Source organism: Synchiropus splendidus, chromosome 14 (genome assembly GCF_027744825.2).
Source record: "Synchiropus splendidus isolate RoL2022-P1 chromosome 14, RoL_Sspl_1.0, whole genome shotgun sequence".
Lineage (NCBI taxonomy): Eukaryota > Metazoa > Chordata > Actinopteri > Syngnathiformes > Callionymidae > Synchiropus > Synchiropus splendidus.
The window spans coordinates 8959216-8979522 of NC_071347.1; the positions used below are offsets into that span (position 1 = coordinate 8959216).

Sequence of the window (20307 nt, forward strand, 5' to 3'; positions counted from 1 at the left end):
TGCCACCTAGAAGCCCTGTCAGGCTTCTTTAATATTCAATTTTTTTTTTTTTTGTTTGTTTTTTTTCCTCTAGTCCATTGTGATGAAGCTCAACCAGAGACATATGATGTGCAATTCCTCACTGGCAGCACATACATCTAAATTCTACTCATGGATTCATTTATAATATATTGTTTTGGATGAAAACAAATTGTCCCAAAGCCACAGATAATAATTAATGGCTTTATAAAAAACATTGTCACTGTTGTTTATGAATTCCACGGAGTAAAATGAGAAGGATTAAACACTGCTTAAAATACCCAAATTCCATCAACAACAGCTATTTGCCTTTGGTTCAATTTTATGTTAAAATGCTGTTAACACTGCCTTTATTCAATTGTGTAACGCCATAATTGGTAAAACAAAACAGCAATTCCAATTAACTCTCTTACAGGAAAATAAAATGTTGATCCAACAAAACACCAATTTGCGAGGTGCTGACTAATGACTTTAAATATGCTGTATCCATTAACAAACCACGGTGTTTACTTGATGAGTCACTACTTTACGGGACACTATTTTTATTGATTTATTTCGTTTTTAAGCCGGGGATCATGACAAAGAGTGTTAGAAATGCAGGTCCCACAGAAAAGAAGGAGAGGACTCAACCAGTGAGGTTCAGGGTTGAAGAGGATGAAGAGGATATGATATAAGGTGGGAACAGACTGACTTCCTGTGGCAGGCCCTGATGGCAAATGAAGGAAGATGGAGAAGACTTAACATAGGCACTAGTTGAGTTTGCCTTCACTGTCAGTTGAAAAACAATTTGTTGTTGAACTACAGTAAAATTGGATATGTGAATGGGGTTTTTGAGCATATATTGGCGTGTTTTTGTAGATAAGATTAATAAGTTGGTGCTCTTTTGTACATGAAGTTATACAAGCATACAGTTATATATCACATCCGACTTACGACCTGCTCGACTTACGACCACCTGTACTTATGACCATGGCCAGCATGTCTGGCACCGCAGCACATAGCAGCTCGGCATCGTGTACGACAGTTACGGCAGCACAGTATCCCAGCATCTCACTCTCACACAGAGATCTACCACTACAGTAGCACCTATAACCCTCGCGTCTGCAATTTTGAATGGCATTCGACTTAGGTCCAATCTGACTTACGACTGGTTGGTCGGAACCGATCAGTCGGATGTTACTTGTACAGACATGTAGGTTAGAACAGCACATTAGTGGGATGACCAGGGGTCATCATGGTAGTGGGCACCATGATGGCAAACTTCTGAATTCGAAACGCAGAATTCACCTTGAAGTTACCTTGTTCTTCGTCGTATCAGGAGATTGTGTCCCACAACAGGAATTACGCAGCTTACCCAAGTGGCATAAAGGTATATTGTGACATTATGTCAACTGTTTGTCCTCCAAAGCTCTGGAACTTTCAAAAAGGCCTTTTTGACGATAAAAAGAGGGAATACGTATTGCTTCCTTCTACTCCTTAAAAGCATGATTGTATGTGTTTATGTTCAATAGCCCCATGAATCCAGACGTCCAGAGACGTTTTCATGTGCACTTGTAGATTTTCACTGAAATTTCTGAGATTTTAAATCTGGAATTTCTGAGAATAAGTATTGCAATATATATTTATACCTCTTATTGTCGGGCACTGCACCCTGATACTATGAAGAACGCGATAACTTTTGAAAGATTCAGAAATTCTGTGTGCGAAACTCAGAGATTTACCATCATGGCGCCCACCTCCATCTCTCATTTTTCCCACAGCCCTAATACGACATCATGCCATGACTCTCAACTGAAGAAGTTGACAAAAACAAACGGAGTAAAGCAGATTCTGTCCTCTGGGTTTGCCTTCACACTACCGTCCATGATGTTCCTCAATGTCATGTGTCTTCATCATTGTTAAAAATGCATGAAATGCTTGCCTTAAATGTTCTATAATTACTCCCTGAAGGATTATCACCGGAACACTGGAAAATTGGCAGCCACAGCTGCAGCGACAAGGGAGCAATTGGAGGTTAAATGCCTTGTTCTAGGTCAGTTCTCCAGTAAATGTAGAGTGAGAAATTGCTTTGTTCTTTTAGTGCCCTGACCCACCTTCCAACCTCTCTGTTCCGAAATCCTTTTCCTTCACCTTTGAGTCATAGCTGCCGGCAATATTTTAATGACATTTCAATTTTATTGCGAGCTAGTTTCCGTATAATTAGTGTCACCGCATCCAAGTGACTCATAAAGGTTGTGTGCTGGATAAATAGAAACATACAGAGACGTTGAATATAGCTCCTGTGAGCTCAGTGTTTCAATTGTCTGTCTCCCTGTCACCCCCTGCAGCTGATGGGTGCCCCCCCACGGGGGCTGTTGTTGGGGTTATTCTTCACCCTGCACGTCTTTCCCCTTCAGCTCGAGCCAAAATCTCTTGTTCTCATCCACCTCTGCCAGCTCACTGGTTGCCTGCTTTCGGTTCCCTCCAGTCACTCTTGCCTCATCCAGCAGGTGTATGGTTGACAGCACCACATATCTTCAGTATCCTACGTCCACTTGAGTGATGGTAGTCTTCCAGCCAGCCACTCCACTGCCAGTCTTCTTTCTCTTGTGTATAGTTTCACCTTTTGCTGATCAATAAGTCGCGCAGATTAAAACCTTGGTGGACCACGCCATTGTGCCAGGGTGGACAGATGTTGCAAGTGACCAGGAAACAGAGCTGCTCACACAGGTGTAATCTCATGTTCCAGTCCTGGTCAAAGGAAACCACCTTTTTGGTTTTGGTTTTTCTTCTCTTCTCCCCTCACCTTCATTAAGAAGCTCCTGGTGGTGCCCATTTGATTCCCTGTCATCACATCTCCAGCACGTCCGGGAGCCTCCTTGGGACCTGCTGGTGGCACCATCTATATAATCCCTAGGAAATCTTGCATCTTTGCAAGATTCTCCCCTCACTTGGCCTGCACTTCCAGTCTGGACTCTGCCAACAGTCTCTTGATGTTTGGGATGATTGATCTCAGTGTTTACTTTCCTTATTGAGTCCTTTCCACAATGCCATGGTTCTGTGCCAGTTCCAGCGAATGAAAAGTTTGTTCGCAGCTGGAACATACAGAAATTGAATAGAATTAGATTAGATTAGATTAGATTAGATCTTTTTTGTTCCACAGTTCCACAGTGGGGGAATTCAATGTGTCATAGCAGCAATAGTCACAAGACATGTAAGGCAAAGAAAGAAAGAAATATGACAAAACAAATATGGCAAAAAGTAAAAGCACAAATACAAATAACTGTGTCCGAGAAAAATGCACAATGAGTCAGATCAAAGTTTACCATGATGCAACCTGTCAGCAGTGGGCAAGAAGGTGCATCAAAATCGCTCCTTTGTGCGGCAAGGATGGTTCAGTCTGTCGCTGAATCTGCTACCTAGTACTGTCAGGGTGTGATGCACGGCTGGATTCATTTTTATTGCACCTTGTTCGATGTTTTTTTGTTTTCAAACAAATCTGATTTAGCTGCAAGAGACATGCAGTGCAAGTGGTGGGAGTGCTTTTTTACCAGCGGGCCGTTTATAATGGACATTATAAAATTGCGATGTGGACAAAATTTCATTACATCGAGGGACGAATGTGACCCGCAGCTCTGGACTGACCCTCAATAACCTTGTGGTCATTTCTGAATTGTTTAGGCAAGTTTAGTGGAGGCAGTCGTGTCGTGTTGAGGACGTGGCAGAGATCCACATAATGCAAAATAATCTCAAGTAAAAAGCTCAGAGGTGGTGCTCTGCTGCTGTGTCTGCTGCCCGGGGTTGTCACGAACAGTATGTACCTCTGTAACAAAGTGGTGTGACTGAGGGGCCAGCAGTTATGCCCCATTAGTGCTGAGTCAGGTTGGCGATAACGTGAAGCGTAGCAGACATGAAGGGTAGATCAGAGAAAATGGAGTGATTAGGGTGTGGGAAGTATTCATTTGGGAAGACAAACAGCTTCATTTAAATCTAGCCAAGCACAACGATGGCCTCTCCCCTGAAAATGGAAGGAAATTTACATCATTTTAGTGATATGGCGTTGGAGCTTCGCCGTCATCCCGCTGGTTTGGAGAATGGAGTGAAAATGGAATATCTACGGTCGCGCATCAACGGCCGCAAACTCTTTCAATTTATTTTCACTTTCCCATAAAGTAAGGCTAACATGCTTTCTGCCAAGTGGTTAGGTTACATTTTATTCTGCGGTGCATAAAGAAAATTTTATTTATATTGCAGTGGGGGAAAATGCATCTTTGTTTAAGCTATTGAACTGCTTTACTGGGAGCCATGAAAATGTGAACGCTATTTGACTGCACTGCTTCATGTGCATATTCCATTCCCTGCGAGACTGCTGCAATTCATTTTTAAATGTTTTAACACCGCTGCAAATAGTCAGGTTATTTCATGCTTTTACTGTACAAACGTCTTAAAACTTTGCATTACAAGTCTCAGTGCACTCCATGACCTTCTTGCCGAACTGATGCTCACAATGCTGCTCCATGTCACAAGCTCATACTTTATATCCTCCTTTCGTTGGTGCTTATCTACAGCTTACAGCATCTCCCCAGGATGCCCCCTCCTCCCACTGCACTGCCACTATGCTGCCTCTTCACTGTGCTTCAGCGTCTCTGCAGGAGAGTTCCTTTTTCTCCGTCATGTGTTCAGGAGTCTGTTGAATCTGTTCACCTAAGTACTCGACTCTTCATACAGACCGATTCTTCTTTGCCTTTCGGCTTCTCCCTTCAGGGGTGGCCACAGCAGATCATCTTCCTCCATCTCACCCTGTCCTCTGCTTCTTCTTCTCTCAAGCCTACAAACCTCATGTCCTCCTTCACCACCTCCATAAACCTCCTCTTTGGCCTTCCTCTCCACCTTCTGCCTGGCAGTTCCAACCTCACCATCTTCCTACCAATGTACTGGCTATCTTTCCTCTGTACACGTCTCAATCTCGCCTCTCTGACTTTGTCTCCTAAACACCTGACCACATATGCTGTCCCTCTGATCTACTGCTTCCTGATCCTATCCATCCTGCTCACTCCCAGAGAGAAGCTCAGCATCTTCATCGCTGCTACCTCCAGCTCTGCCTCCTGTCTTTTCCTCAGTGCCACTGTTTCCAAACCATACAACATTGCTGGCCTGACCACCCTTTTGTACACCTTCCCTTTCATCCTTGCAGACACCCTTTTGTCACACATCACACCTGACGCATTTCTCCAATGATTCCATCCTGCCTGCACCCGCTTCTTCACCTTTCTCACACTCCCCGTCGCCCTGGACAGTTGAGCCTAAGTACTTAAAAACCTCCACCTTCTTTATCTCTCCATCCCGTAACTTCACCTGTCCACTTGGGTACCTCTCATTCACACACATGTATTCTGTCTTACTGCGGCTAACCTTCATTCCTCTCCTTTCTAAGGCAAACCTCCACCTCTCTAGCTTATCTTCAACTTGTTCCCTGCTATCACCACAGATCACAATGTCATCTGCAAACATCATCGTCCAAGGGGCTTCTTGTCTAACCTCATCTGTCAACCTGTCCATCACCATGGCAAACAAGAGGGAGCTCAGAGCTGAGCCTTGGTGCAGTCCCTCCTCCACCTTGAACTCCTCTGTTACACCTGCAGCACACCTCACCACCATCTTACACCTGGCATACATGTCCTGCACCACTCCAACATACTTCTCTGCCACTCCAGACTTCCTCATACAATACCACAACTCTTCTCTTGGCACTCTGTTGTACGCTTTCTCCAGGTCCACAGAGGCACAATGGGGCTCCTTCTGACTGTCTCTGTACTTCTCCATGAACATCCTCAAAGCAAACACTGCATCTGTGGTGGGGTTTTTTGGCATGAAGTTGCCGCCCTTTGTCTACTTTCCACGACTCTTTGACACAACTTCATCGTATGGCTCATCAACTTTATCCCTCGATAGTTGCCACAACACTGGACATCTCCCTTGTTCTTGAAGATGGGCACCAGCACAGTTCTCCTCCTTTCCTCAGGGATCTTCTCACTCTCAAATACCTTGTTAAATGCTCTAGCCAAAAAGTCTACTGCCATCAAGAGCCACTGCCTTTCCACTCTTCATCCTCTTCAGTGCCCTTCTCACTTCAGCTTTAGTAATGTTTGCCACAGCCTCATCTAAGATGGTCACTTCTTCTATGCTTTGTTCTCTCTCATTTTCCTCATTCATCATCTCTTCAAAGTACTCTTCCCATCTCAGCAACACACTTCTGTTTTCAGTCAAAACATTCCCCTCTCTATCCTCGATCACCCTAACCTCATACGCGTCCTTCCCATCTCTATCTCTCTGCCTTGCAATCCTGTACAAATCTCTTACAAATCTTCAGACAGACAGATGTCCTTCTAAATCAGTCGCCACCTCAACAAGTGAATTTCCTTTCATCGTGGCTCACTTTTCTTAAATTCCCTTCCCTGTACTTCTTGGTTCGCTATTCTACGACTGGGTTTTTCCCCCCACAGATATATTTGCAAGCTTTTGCATAAACCTCGGTGTTATTTTGTGTCAATACTTTGCCCCTGTTTCCCAGTAATGGCTTTACAGATTTAAATTTAGAAGGAAGAGTCGCGGGCTTTCATTCGGTCCCACGGGTAAAAAATTGCCGTCTGCACTGTCGTTGTGGCATCACCTCAAGTAAGAAACACTTTGGTCTGTCTCATTCCTTCTCTAATGACTTTTTTTGGTTCAAGGAAAAACAGTGGCTTCAGGAATATCCTGCTCTTAATGTGCTTGATGCACACAACAAACTTTCAAACTGTAGTAGCAAAAGTAGCAAAGTGCGCTTTGTTCATTAAAAATGCGTTTATGAGGCAGGGGTCAAGAAATTTTTAATAGATGAGGGTGTTTCTATCAATGTATCGTTTAGAAATGACTAGTTATAGGAATTAGCAATAGTAAGATAAACGTGTAATGTCATGCCTGAAGGAAAACAGCTTCATTTGGGACCCCATTGTGCTTAAATAAAGCATGCAGAACACAGAGTTGTGGGTCACGGCATTGTGAACTGTGTGGGCCTGGCATGAGGGTCTCAAGAGTTCAAGCACGTGTTGAGAACTATGAAATGTTCAGTGAACTAATTTGTCATTCAAACACATTTGCATAAGTAGATTCAGCAACACAGACCCACAGTGCGCATTGAACCAGGGAGATTTAGTGGCAAAGTTTTTTGCTTTGTCACTGTTTTCTAATAATAGGTCTGTTCCTATTTACTTCAATGACTCATTTACAAAAGGTGTATTCAAGCTAAGAACATGAAGACAGCACAGTTTGTGGAAAAATAATGTCCGTGACCCAGTTAGCACTTGCACTGCGATTAATATTCCAAAATATTCTCACTCCCGCGGTGTCAAACGCAATGGACTTTGCCATCCCAGAGTGACGCGGAAGTCTGCCTTTTGTGGTGCATGTTGACAAATAAGGCCTTTAGATGAATCATCTTCCACAGCACATTCTGCCCCTGTGGGCATTCTGTACCGTAAAAGAAAGATGTTTCATGTGATCAATTGTGTCATGTGCTTTCGCCAGTAAAGTGCAGCGCCACAAAAGATGAAATATATACCAAGTAAAGTAGTGATCCCTACCCTTCCTTTTGGGCCGTCACATGGGAGAGGAAACATTTAATTCCAGCTATGAGTCAACATGCACCGCATGTCAACAAGTCCAATTGAAAATGGTGGCTTGGGCGAGTGAGAATATGTTGAATATTTATCACCTGCTATCGATTATTGCAGGTTCATTCACGCTAGGTTTATGTACACAGTTGATCTTGTTTTTTACAGCAGTGGGAAAAGGTCATCCTCTTAAAAAAAAAAAAGCAAGTTTATTTTTATATCTTGATGCCAAACATTACACAACAACCCGCACTGATGGAGGGCTGAACTGGCCCGTCACAGGTGTGTGTATCAAAGCCTTTGGATTCACTGGGATGATCCTGCGATTATGATGGCCACGTGCCACCAGAACACTTCTGGACAGTATGGAAAACAAGGCATGTGGAATTATTGTGGAGCGCAATCTAGTGTGAAACACTGAACTATAACAGCTGAAGGTGTTTTTTGTGTGTTGTTTCCATCCGTGCCGTGACTCAAGTGCTGTTAAACAACGCTGCTTTAATGCTGCTCTTGGTCCTGTGTTGTGCTGAGTGGTTTCATGGCCCTTTGTCTCTCTAACTTTGTCATTTTGTAAAGCATGAAAGACACAGTCATTGATTTAAACAGACATGACAGCACTTGTTTTATTAAACTGTAGTTACAGCAAACCATCGTTCTGCCCTTCTCAGAGCAGAATAACCAGCAGTCTTCTTAGTAAATCTGCCCATAGTGTTTAAATCTTTCTTGTAGTTAAATACAGGTAGAAGCATTACAGAACAGGGTTTAAGTGGCGGTTGTTTTGTGAGTGGCTTTGATGTTTTCTTTCCAAACTTCTCAACACTTTTCTTTGACGGCGACTGCAGTGGCCTCCTGTGAAACAGCCTTGATAACAAGATTGCTGTGCAGACCAACTGGGTAACTGCACACTTCCAAATAAAGAGCATTCATTCCCAAGATTAAAAATTGGCCTGCTGAGACTCTTCAATTTGGATCTCTTTGTTCTCCAAAGACTTTGTCTCGCTCATAATTATTGCATTTTTCTTTTCAAGTTTTTTTTTTTTTTTTGGCTTTATAAAGTCTTCTGTGTGAGCTGCAGCCTCTGACCAATTCCTTTGAACATCTCGACATTTGTTCCTGTTTCTCCCTCCCACTTATTATGTTCTTAACTTGAGAAGTGGAAGAAGCCCTTTTTTTCTAATTACACATCTTGTCTAGGTCATGCTAATAGCTAGCTGACCTTTGGATTGTTGTGCTTGTTTGGAGTTTTTCAAGAGCTTGTAATCACAGTGGTCCACAGTCATGTGAGGCAAAAAACACGAGCGCACAAAAGGAATAATGATATTTTACAACAGCATGGTTCAAGAGTGATTTGTATTGAGACAGTGCCCGAGTTACGTGTTTTTTCTTTTTTTTCATGCTGTGAAGAAACATGCTTGGATCAGATCAGCTAGTTTCCAAAGAGAGCTAATTTACAAGGGTTTACGTTTCACATTGTCTCCACGTTTTCTTTGTCCGTTGAGTTTGCCTGTACGAGTTTTGACTTTGAAGAATGGAACCACTTAAAGGAGAATTAACCAGAGAATTCTTGCATGCTTTGTTGAAGACATATTACATTATTCTCGTTCGCGCACTCACTCAGAACATTAATCTTCATATTCTCTATTCAAACATGATCAACAGGGCAGTTGTCAGATAATTAAAAACAAACAATTTGTCTTTCTCCGCCTCTCTTCCCCGCCTATGTAATGTTGTTTTCTTGTTGCTTTGTTTTCAGGAAACCCCCCTGCCACAGGTACAGGCACACTGATCATACGCCTGGAAGACTTCAATGATAACGCTCCATTTGTGGTGCCGTCCGTCGCAAGAGTGTGTGAAGATGCCCATGACATGAATGTGGCCATCGTCGGGGGCCGGGACAAGGACCTGCCCCCCAACGGGGCACCCTTTAAAATAGAATTAGGAAAGCAACCAGGCCTGGACAAAACATGGAGGGTGACCAGAGTCAATTGTAAGTGTGTTGTTGTTTTTTCCTTTTTTTTTTTCTTTTTCACTGAAGTGAATACTGAATTACCGTCTGATGTACATAGACGGCCCCTGCCCCTAAACTGTTTCTCTTTATTATTACCTCTCAAAACTACAAATAATAATAATAATAAAATGAAAAATAAACTGTAGCAAAAATTGCATTGTATTTATTTAAATGACACGGAGGTATGTCAGTGTGCTGCTCCCAGACTTGAAGCTGTGTGTACTAGTTGGGTTGGAACAAAAGCCTGCACCCACCGCTGCCCTTCCTGGGACACTTTGGACTCCTCTGCTGTGGACTTTCAATTGCAATGTTCCACCTTTCGCAGCATATCCTGACTCTGTGGGCAGTGCGCTGCATAAACCTTTGTCTACAGCCTCAACATCTAATGCAGAAGGCAGATTTCAGTGTCTCTCTGGGACACAAAAGTCAATTTGCAAATAGTCGTCGACATCTTGGTTGTGAGAATTTGTTGGCCACTGTCCTCAGTTGTTTCAACCATCTTCCTACCTATAGATTCTCCACAGAGATGGCAGCTGTTGGCCAAAGTAGAAACAGATTCAATAAAGTGGTAACTGTCTGCACCAGAACTGTTAGATCTTAGATAGTCACACGGCAAGCTCTTCCTCCACCTCAATGGAAGCCCAGTCTACAGGCCAGAGTGGAGCAGGTGTAACAACAGGTAACAGCAGTTGCTGAATTACTGAATAAAAAAGAGGTGGAAAATGATTCAAGGACATAAGGAGGGAGTCCAACAGACAGCAAAGACATTGATTCTGTGATGCTGTTTGTGTTCGATTGAGTGACAGAGCCGAGTGCAAACCTGCCTAGAGGTATTACTGGTGAGTGACAGCAGGAGAAGGAGGTACAGACACTCCTCAATCAGGCCTGCTGCAGGAGACTGATAGCTAGGAGGGGAAGCTCCCAGTGAAATGGACTGTTGCTTTGTTCAGGTGTGCATGCAGATATGTGTGTCAAAATGTCTGTGTGTGTATGTTTGGTTAAGAGAGGCGGGCGGCAGATAAATCCATGCTCAGAAATACATAGAGAATATGATGCTCAGCTGTGAAGCCCATCAGAACTTCTGCTTAAAACTGTGGTTAACTCTGATGAACTTCAATTCTTCTATTAGGGAAGGATTTGTCCAGCTCACCTTTTAAATGTCAGAAGAAAGCAGAAAAGTGCAGCGCCAGAGAACCAGTGTTTTGGGAGCAAGTCTTCCTAAGTGGAAGTACCATACATCGGTCACCTAAATACTTTTATTCAGCCGGTATCTCACCTCATGAAGGTCAGAAGACTCTGGAGTCATTTAGAGTCATCTGGAGAGTCTCAACTTTGAGGCAAGGGCTTTATACGAAGTGACTGCCGAATGAAACGCCACTGTCCATGTTCACTAGTGGCCACAGAAGAGCAATACATTCTTTAACCTTCTGACTTGTTTGTGCATCGAAGGAAGTGAAGCAAAATCCTAAATTCTGTTCACCTCTTACGTGGACTTTGCGTGAGGGATAGATACAGAAATTAAATAAACAGGTTTTACTGAGAGCTCATTCAAGCAGCATCAGAGCCATTCTGCCTGCATGAGGCGGAGTGGGAGGAGCCATTGCTGTGGCTAGGGTGTGGACATGTTTCACAATAAATGTCCCATCAAATATACATTTAGAATGTGGAATTGATGTGAAACAATGAGTAACTTTTTCCCAAAATTTGTGTCGAAAAAAAGGGCACTTCTCTCATGATGGGAAAGCGGCCGGTTCTCGGGTCCCGCTAGGAGTCTATCGGTGCACATCCCTGCAAAACATTCATCCCTCAGGTGCTAAATGTCTTTGAAAGTTGACATTAAATCTCAGGCTACAGTCAAAGATTTACATAAGAGGTTGTCAAGTGAGTTCACTTTTTCAGTTCAACTTTCGTGTACAGTTAAATGTACTTTTCCCGGCTTCACTTTGAGTTTTGGTCTTCTGGAGAGAAGCTGAAAAAGTGACCCCTTTTCACCCATTTGATCACAATTAAGTTTTAAAAGTTTCCTCACACTGTACCGTGTTGACAGTCCAACAGAGAAGTCTTCAGCTCTGCTGCATAATTCAACGGAATGTGTCGCTGAAGGAGTTTCCATACCTGATGCAACTGAATGAAACAATATTATGCAAGTTACAGTAAGAGAAACGGGTTGATAACGTGCACTCTTGCTCCTGCCTTTTAACATGAGAGAGTTTTAGGTAATATGTAGTAATAGTAGGAGACATATTATTCACTCAACCCCTATTGTCTTTGTTTGCCCGCCCTACAGCGACACACTCTCAGATCATGCTTCTGCACAGTCTGACGAAAGCCAACTACCAGCTACCGTTGACCATAACTGACTCGGGGGTGCCGCCTTTGTCCAACAACACAGAAGTGAAAGTACAGGTGTGTGTCTGCAAGAAGAACAAGATGCACTGCAGTTCGGCCCACTCCCACCACGCCAGCCTCATGGTGATGCTAGCGACACTCCTGATCGTCCTATTTTGTAAGTACCCACACTGTGCAAAATCTCTTTGTGTGTGTGTGTGTTAGCATATAGAAACAGAGCGTTGCTGTCTTCCTATCTAAACACATTCATCTTATATGGCTCCAGTTCACAGTAGGGAGTCCAACTTATTTAAGCCATTATCAACCTTGAATAATTCAGTCTCATTTAATGTGCGACACAAGTGGAATATGGGATATCCGACTGCTAGTTTGACAATAGGAAAGCATTGACTCTTCATAGCAAGAACTACACAACCTGATTCCACTGAGTGTTTGTAGTTCATTCTGTCGAAAGAGGTTTTCCCTTTGGCCTGAAATGAACTGGTCCTTTTTTTTACTTAGCTTTTCTGGTTTTATGGTTGTTATTTTGGGTCGTTTTGAGCGTGTAAAATATGAAGCTTCAGTTTTGTCCTACAGTAAGTAGATATTTCTCGCCAAACTCCCCTCCTTCTCCGTGACCGAGTGTGCCGGGGAGAATGTGTGTTGCCCTGCACCACGCCTCCCTCTCTTTCGCCTCGCTCCTCGACAATCTGCTCATCACCTTTTTTCTATTTGTATCCAGCTGTCTCACATTTGAGACGAGAAGTAATCACCCACGGTGCGAGGGGTCTCTTCGTCCGGATTCAAGTGGAGAAAGGATCTCATTATCAAATCGGAGACTAGTTGTTATGGGATTAAATAAAACATTCTTATTTTGTTACACTTGCCAGCAGTGAAGCAGGCTCCACTGCTGACCATTCAGTGGGAAGAAGAGCGCTTTCTAAATAGCGTGCTCACCGGAGTTTAGAGGCAAACTTCTCCAGATCGTAATATTTTACTCAACCTACTCCAGTGCTCCACCGTCCATCTAAATATCAATAAAAAAGACAATGGAATCATCCAAATATGAGACTTGGAGATATGAGGTTTGCTAGTTACCTGTGGTGAGGATCTGCCTTCCACACGCAGCAGCTGTTTTCATTTTTCAGCAGCTCTCTCACCAGTGATTTAAGGATGCAGGGCAGCCTGCAGGGCATGTAAATGATCGATTACAGGAAGTACTTCTCAGACTGTCGAGTGAGGCGCGCTCATAAAAAGAAAGCAGCTTTTCATCCACGATCTCTCTTCTGATGAACGCTGAAGACGGAGATGCCTTTCCCCTTTAAGGGGCCGGCTTTAATGAAAGGGGCCGGGTGATGGATTGATGCCATTGTATAATGAATTGAATTAATCCATGTTAAAGTGTGGTGGACTAAATAAACACACCAGGGTCAATATTTGGTCATCAATCCCAGACAGCACATCTCTGTTTAAAAGATCAAGGTCACGGGAAGATGGATTCAGGCAGAGAACGAGGAAGATGGACAAAGAAAAGGAGCGATAAATTAAAGGTAAAGGTTCTTCAACAGAGGGGTCAGAGGCTTAAAACATCATTGGTTTATTCATGGTCCACTTTGCTCATATATTTTCTGTTGTTCATTCCCGGTGCTGGGTGTGTAGAATGTACTGAAGTGGGGAGAGACTGGTCCCAGGTGAAGGGATGAATAGAGTGTCATCAAATGGCCTCTGAAAATAAATGTCATAAAACCTCATCACCACATCACTATGAGCAGCTCAAATGGATTTACTCTGTTCGATGTATTGGATGTTTATGACAAAGTCAGCTGTCTGCGCCGCATGTTGCATGGTGCTTTTTAATTTTTTTTCCAAAAAGAGGCGTTGTTTTTATAACTGGGGAAAGAACTCTGTCTAAAGGGCACATTTGAGGTTCTATATCGTGATACCAGGTGTCACAATTTGTTCCAAAGGAGCCCCAAACCATGGCTAAATCCTAAACCTAGCTTTTTCTATCACATGACGCGCTGCCCTCACAGAACGCAGAACGCCTCAATTCAACGCTCAATAAGTTTACAGGCAGTGTGGAAGACCGACTTACTCCCAATTTCCACCACGCTCCACTGCGCTACTGCACGTTACTGCGCCGCAGCAACACTGCTTCAAATCCGCAAGGATTGTATTTCTTGAGTAGTGACGTGGTGCACTGCATCAAGTTTTTTCATGGAGATAAAGGAACAGACAGTAAATCAGCGCGTGAAAAGTGATGTGAAGTGAATAAAACACTCAGAGTTTACCTTAAGTCGCATTTTACGGTGAAAGAGCAATGTAAACATTCCGTCAAAAGGGGCGCACAAGGAGTGTGACAGACGACAGAGCTTTTTTTCTCAATAAGTTGACAACAGAGACATTCATTTTGGAGGTCGAGCGTTGGCCCATTCTGTATGACATTTGTCACAAACTTTATAAAGGCGACCTAAGAAAAGATATAGAAAGCAATGGGACGGACACCTAGCACGTCAGAGTCAGTGGTCGTACTGGGCAAATTCATTCAGGCCGGGGGGATCCGCTTCCAATCCGCAAAGTTCCGCGCGATTGATAATTCTTGCGTGACTGAGTGTAGAATCACCACTCCGCGACGCTGCGTTCCTAGTGGAAATCGAAAACTACGTTGCAGTAACTGCTTCATCTCCCAGTGGAAATTGGGGGTTAGGCATCAGTGTGGAATACAGTGGTCCACATGATCCATGGTCGTCTGTTTGGCGCCTTGGGAGGCAGAATGCGTTTTAGGAACAAGCAGAGGAACAAGGTCATCCAGAAGAAGCTGAAAGTTTTGCCTCTGCATCGACAGTTGACACCTTATACCCATACTTCAAAAAAAGGGGATTGGTCTTTGAATTCACATTGTAGCTTGCTCAGACTGATCCAGACCTATCCTACCTTTGCTAACATGCAACTACTTTTATTAAATCTTTATTTAATAATGCAGATTGTTTGTGGCGTTAGGGGACGTTGTCACGCTGAGATCTTTCCGATAACATTTTGCAATGAGTTAAATTCTAATTTCCTTTGGCTACTGATGTTGAGATTTCAAGTATAACAATGCAGGATGTAGTTTTACTGAATTTTCCTTTTTTTTTTTTAACCGCACCCCTCTTCATTTCGCAATCCACAGCACTCTCTCTCTAATCCATTCCTTGCTGCCCAAATCTGCATCTCATCATTTCACTTTCTCTGTCAGTGTCAGCGAATCGCAGCATCAAACAGAACTCATCGATTGCACAGATCAAACTGTGCGTGCAGAAGCTTCGTTGGAATCTTTCTCCCCCAATGATGCCGTTCAAGCCGGAGTCACCTGTGGCTCATGTGAAATGTGTTAAATTTACAGGTGACAGAGTCGTCGATGCCGGCGAGCAACAGCATGGGAGAGCCTCCATATCGCCTTGATATACCATTAGTCACAGTTTCGCTCCTAAACACTAATCACGAGCTTGCTCACTCAGCATCCGGAGGCAGGCTGCCACGACTCTGAAAGTTTTATGGCACGCCTCCCATATGCGTCCCAGCTGGAGCAGTCAGCGAGGTTTTCACGCTCTTTCTCCATTGGGAACATTTTTGTTATCTGCAGTTGTCATAGCAGGCGCCACAGGGTCGGAACTAGAAAGCATGGTAATTGCTTGACATGCCAAGGCGACATTAGAAGACGTCGCCGCCGATGTCCTTTTTCTCTGAATGACAGTCGCTTTCATTCCTCCTCTGTAAATAGTGCTGTGACAGACAGTGGCATTCATTAACCGAATAACTGCTCCAGATGGGCTCCCTGTTCCTGCGACCGCGTCCGCTCATTTGGACCGAGGCATGTCTGAGAAGATGGAACAGATGTAGAAGTGAGCTGTAACTCCTGAGCTGGAGGAGGGAGATTACAAAGAAAGGAAACAAAATTTGTGTGTGTGCGCGCCCGTGCGGGGATGTGTGTCTCCATTGGGGACCTCAGACGGTATTATATCCCAGCGACATTGGTTTCACCAAATCAGACACAGGGCATCACCATGCACACACACACATCCGGGGCGCCCGCAGAGACGACTCCTGCTCGAGCTCATCACAGAGACCTGTGCCGGGGGACAGATAGAGGGGACTGATCAGCGCAGTGTATAGTGGGGAAAGCTGAAAGAAAAGCAGACACGATCCTGTTTCAATTCCCTTATCTGCAAGGTGAACTTTGACCCAGCTGCAGAGAGATGAGTGGGAGGAAAATGGATAGAGCCAGAGGGTACGGATAGGAAAAGGAGTTGAGAGAAAAGGAGTGGAGATTAAATTCTCATGTTTTCTTGTTTTTCTTTTTTCTTTTAAACCTGAAAAGTTCAAGGCAAATATAGCCACACACAGTCTGGTACCAGAGGTACCAACTCTGTAAACAAGCACAGCTGAGTGAGTGAAAAATATACAGTCTATGTCATTCTTTTACACCCACGTTTTGACATGGCTGCTGCTTCTCTCTGCTGCTGTGGTACTTCCATGTTTGTATGTTTGAAAACCATGAGCATTGCACTCAGTAATAGAACCCGTTTGAGGCAAACTCTGAGGCCAAAATGCCAAATGATTGCTGCAGGATACAGACAACTCTTTTAAGTTACTTCTACCATTTCTCATGACGCTCTACATCTTTTGGAGAAAACAGGCTCACACGCTCAGTGGCACCATTAGAACACCCAGCTGAAGAGCTTGTTTGCCTGCACTAAATTTGACACATTGACAGGAGCTGACACAGCAAGGCTTGTTTCCGGTTCTCAGTGACTCTTTAAGGCGGTCCTGAGGGATTGTACTGTAGTTTGGTGAGCATGTATCATTTCTCAAACACCAATGGCTGTAAATAAATAGATAAAATAAACAATAATACAACTACTACTAATAATAATTTTAATTTTTTAAATGCAACCAAAATACACTACATTGTCATTCTCAAGTCATGTATTTATTTACTGTAAATATTTTTAACCGGTTTCTGATTTGTTTTATCTAATAAAACACACACAAACATCATGAATCAAGATCAAATGAAGTCAAATATTATTAAGTAGCCACAGCAAAAATTAAACCTACTCTTTCTTCAAAATCCCCTGAATGTCCAACGTTATGAAACATTGTCCCAAAATCCGAAATCCAGACTGGTTAAAGGAAAAAGTAATCCACAAAAAGAGGAAAACTTGATGTGATCGCACAAAAAAATGAATAATTTTCCATATATGATGTGGTGAGGAACCTCCACTGGCTCCACTACAGGAGAAACACAGAGGTGGCTCGAGGAGACTGGTAACCAGATTGCTGCCAAATCTCAACGCTTGAACACGGATCAATTTCGCTCAGACTTTATAGACAGTTTCTTGAGTTTCTGCTGCAGATTCAGGTGCTGGCACCAGCAAATGCTCAAACACCGCCCAGCTGTCATTCAACTTCCTCATTGATCCCCTATAGCTAGTGAGCTGTATTAGAATTAGAATGGTGGGTAACCCCTCCTGACAGTCACATGACTATCAAGAGCCACACGAAACAACCTCCAACTTGCTGTGGAATAATACAATACAAACATGATTTTTTTTTTTTCATCCATCAGGTTCCTTGCTTTAAACCTTTATTTTTACGTATTCCCTCCTCTATCTTTTCTCTATATATTTTTTTGTTTATTGAAATATACTCCTTGACCAACAAAAGTATTTTATTGTTCCACAGCAAAGTATCAACAAAGACTTCTTCAAGAAACTTGTGCACCCAGATGGGCTTCCTGAATGTCACCAATATAATCTGCCGTTTCCCATTTCCTGAAAATTTCATTGACGTGTTTTTCTAAGTAATACACACCCTTCTTCGCAGAGCTAAAATATGACTGTTGTCGGCAAAGTGGAAACACATATGTACCAGAGACCCAGGCAAGCTCATGACTGTCCCTCACAACTGCAGTCCAACGCTATCAACAGGCTGCTTCTTATTCTTCTTATCTTGGCATTGCAACTCTCCACCACATCCATATATCACATACAATGTGTTTAACATCTTTATTGTTCTTCCAACCGTCACAAGAAGCGTGTCCTTTTTTGTAATTATGTCGTATATTGCGAGTCACATGTCACCAATTGTGACCTCATAAACGGGACCTGTTGATAATGGGATAAAGAGTCATGTGATAAAATTTTGTTGAGGTCTGAAGTACAATCTGGATCTGGTATTTAAAGCTATGTCACTCTCTCTGAGAGTTGCAGCACACTTTATTCTGAGCGTTCTGGAACACTACTGCCAGTGGCCGCCCCATTGAGCTCATTGCTATAAAAGCTGGTATGAAATCATACAGCATAAATGTTATTCACAATAGGCAAGGAACGTCTTGTTTGAGTTTTTCAAACGCAAAGGAGATGAACCAGTCTTGAGCAAGGAACATTTGAAATCAAGACGAGAGTAAAGAAGCTACCTTGCTGTCAAACATCCGCTCGCCGAGAGTGTTGGCGAGAAACCACTTGAATATAGATGAACGCGGGATGTTTGCTTGTTATTGTCGGACATTCTACTTTACCTGTCACCGAGTAGAAATGTTGAAACATCTCTCAGCTCACATGTCTCCACCCGTTCAATCTTCTATCGCCAAGTGAGCGACTCGCAATGCATACAAACCCTGGCTGGTTCTCTGTCTGAACTAGAAGCACTGTAATAATACACCCAGGTGTTTTCAGAATCCTCCAATGTATCTGTAACCCCTGAGGGCAAATGAAAGGTTCCAACATGTGTTTGTGCCCGTACACTGAGGTTTGGTTGACTTTTTGTTTGCTGTTGCTGGATTGGCTCCTAAATCCAGAGGCTTTCCAGGAGGGTCCTATTCAGCCCATTCTATTGTGAGATGCCGTATTCAGCCCCGACACGCATCAACACAGAACACCTCCTGTATCACTGTGTACTCTTAAACAGAAAAAAGGTTGCTGCTTACACACTTGTACACACCTACACACACACACACACCATGCTGGGTGTTAGTTGTGTGTGTAAAAAGCATCTATTGTTCCCTTAATCCACCACATCCTAATTGGAAAAACACAAAATGTGCTTCTTTTGTGCTCTCAATGCCAGATGCATGCAAAAACAGCACAGGAATTTGAGATAATTTTAGAAAAACACCTGCTCATGGTGCCCCTCACCACACCGAACAAAGAAGACCACACTGCCCCCTATCTGCGCACATGCTCAGTACATCCTGGTGCTCTCCAGCTCAGTAAAGTTAGTTAAGAAACAATCTTTTAAAAGAAAATGAACCTATAAAGATGAATATCCAATTCATATTCAGTTGTTGTAGCTGTACAAAAACAATCTTTTCATTTGATTCATGAGCAGTTGATATCAATTGATGTCTTTCTTTCCCATTAAGATAACTATAATGACAAACACTGACTCACGCACACATCCATGCACACACACCTACACGTTTCTTCCCACATCCTCAATTTAGGTCGGTGAAAAATTGCTCTTTCTGCCCGTTACACGCTCCTGTAAAGGTAAATGCATGTCTCTGTTTGGCTCTGTGCTTCCCTCTAATTTGAATGTGATCCCCGCGCTCAGAGCCAGCGTGTCTACGGAGATCAAGGGAGAACAAAGCATCTACTATTAAGTGCAACTCTCAGACGAGATGCTACTAATTTACCCTCCCAGGGGGATTTGAGTCCACACCATCGCTCTTCTCTGATCTCTCGCTTTGCTCTGACAGCCACTTTCCTTCTGGAACTCCACTCTAATCCCATTTTCAGCTTGCTCGACAGGATGTTTAGGGGCTTATTTGCTCTTGTTAAAATAAAGATTTTTCATAACTTGTGTGAAAACACCACATGCCAGAGAGTGCTATATAGCAGAGCGCGGCGTCTGCTGTAGCATCAGGCCGTACTAGGCTCATGGTAACTCTGCTGGGATGTAAAGTAGATAACTGAGATGCTGAGCTGAAACCAGAAGCTACTGTAATCACTGTGGTCAACTGTTTACAAACACAAACAAAACAAATCGGAGTTCGAAGAAAAATTTCGAGATTCTTTTGCTTGCGAAAATCCAGAACTCGAACACCCCCAAAAAAGCCGGAAACAGCATGACATGTGCGGACCGATCAGCTGACCCACGAGGCGCTTTGTTATTGTGTATAACACAGCCTCTGTATGCAGACGTGTCCCGTTAGTTACATTTGCTGGCTGTTTTTTCTTCATATTGAGGTGTAAAACCTTTCCTGTCTCCGCACTGGACCGTGGTAGAGTGTCACAGGGGAGCTGCTCGCTCTCCACACCTCCGAGGCTGGAGCGCTCACTC

The 20307-nt window shown here is 43.4% G+C and overlaps 1 protein-coding gene across 1 annotated transcript in view; it reads left to right on the forward strand.

Annotated features, from left to right (window-relative positions):
• Positions 1–20307, forward strand: part of cdh13 (cadherin 13, H-cadherin (heart)) — a 290131-nt gene that overhangs the window by 259970 nt on the left and 9854 nt on the right. Inside the window, exons 13-14 of the mRNA XM_053884926.1 lie at positions 9403–9636; positions 11945–12163. Of these exons, the coding sequence (XP_053740901.1) occupies positions 9403–9636; positions 11945–12163 (453 nt within the window). The remainder of the gene's footprint in view (positions 1–9402; positions 9637–11944; positions 12164–20307) is intronic.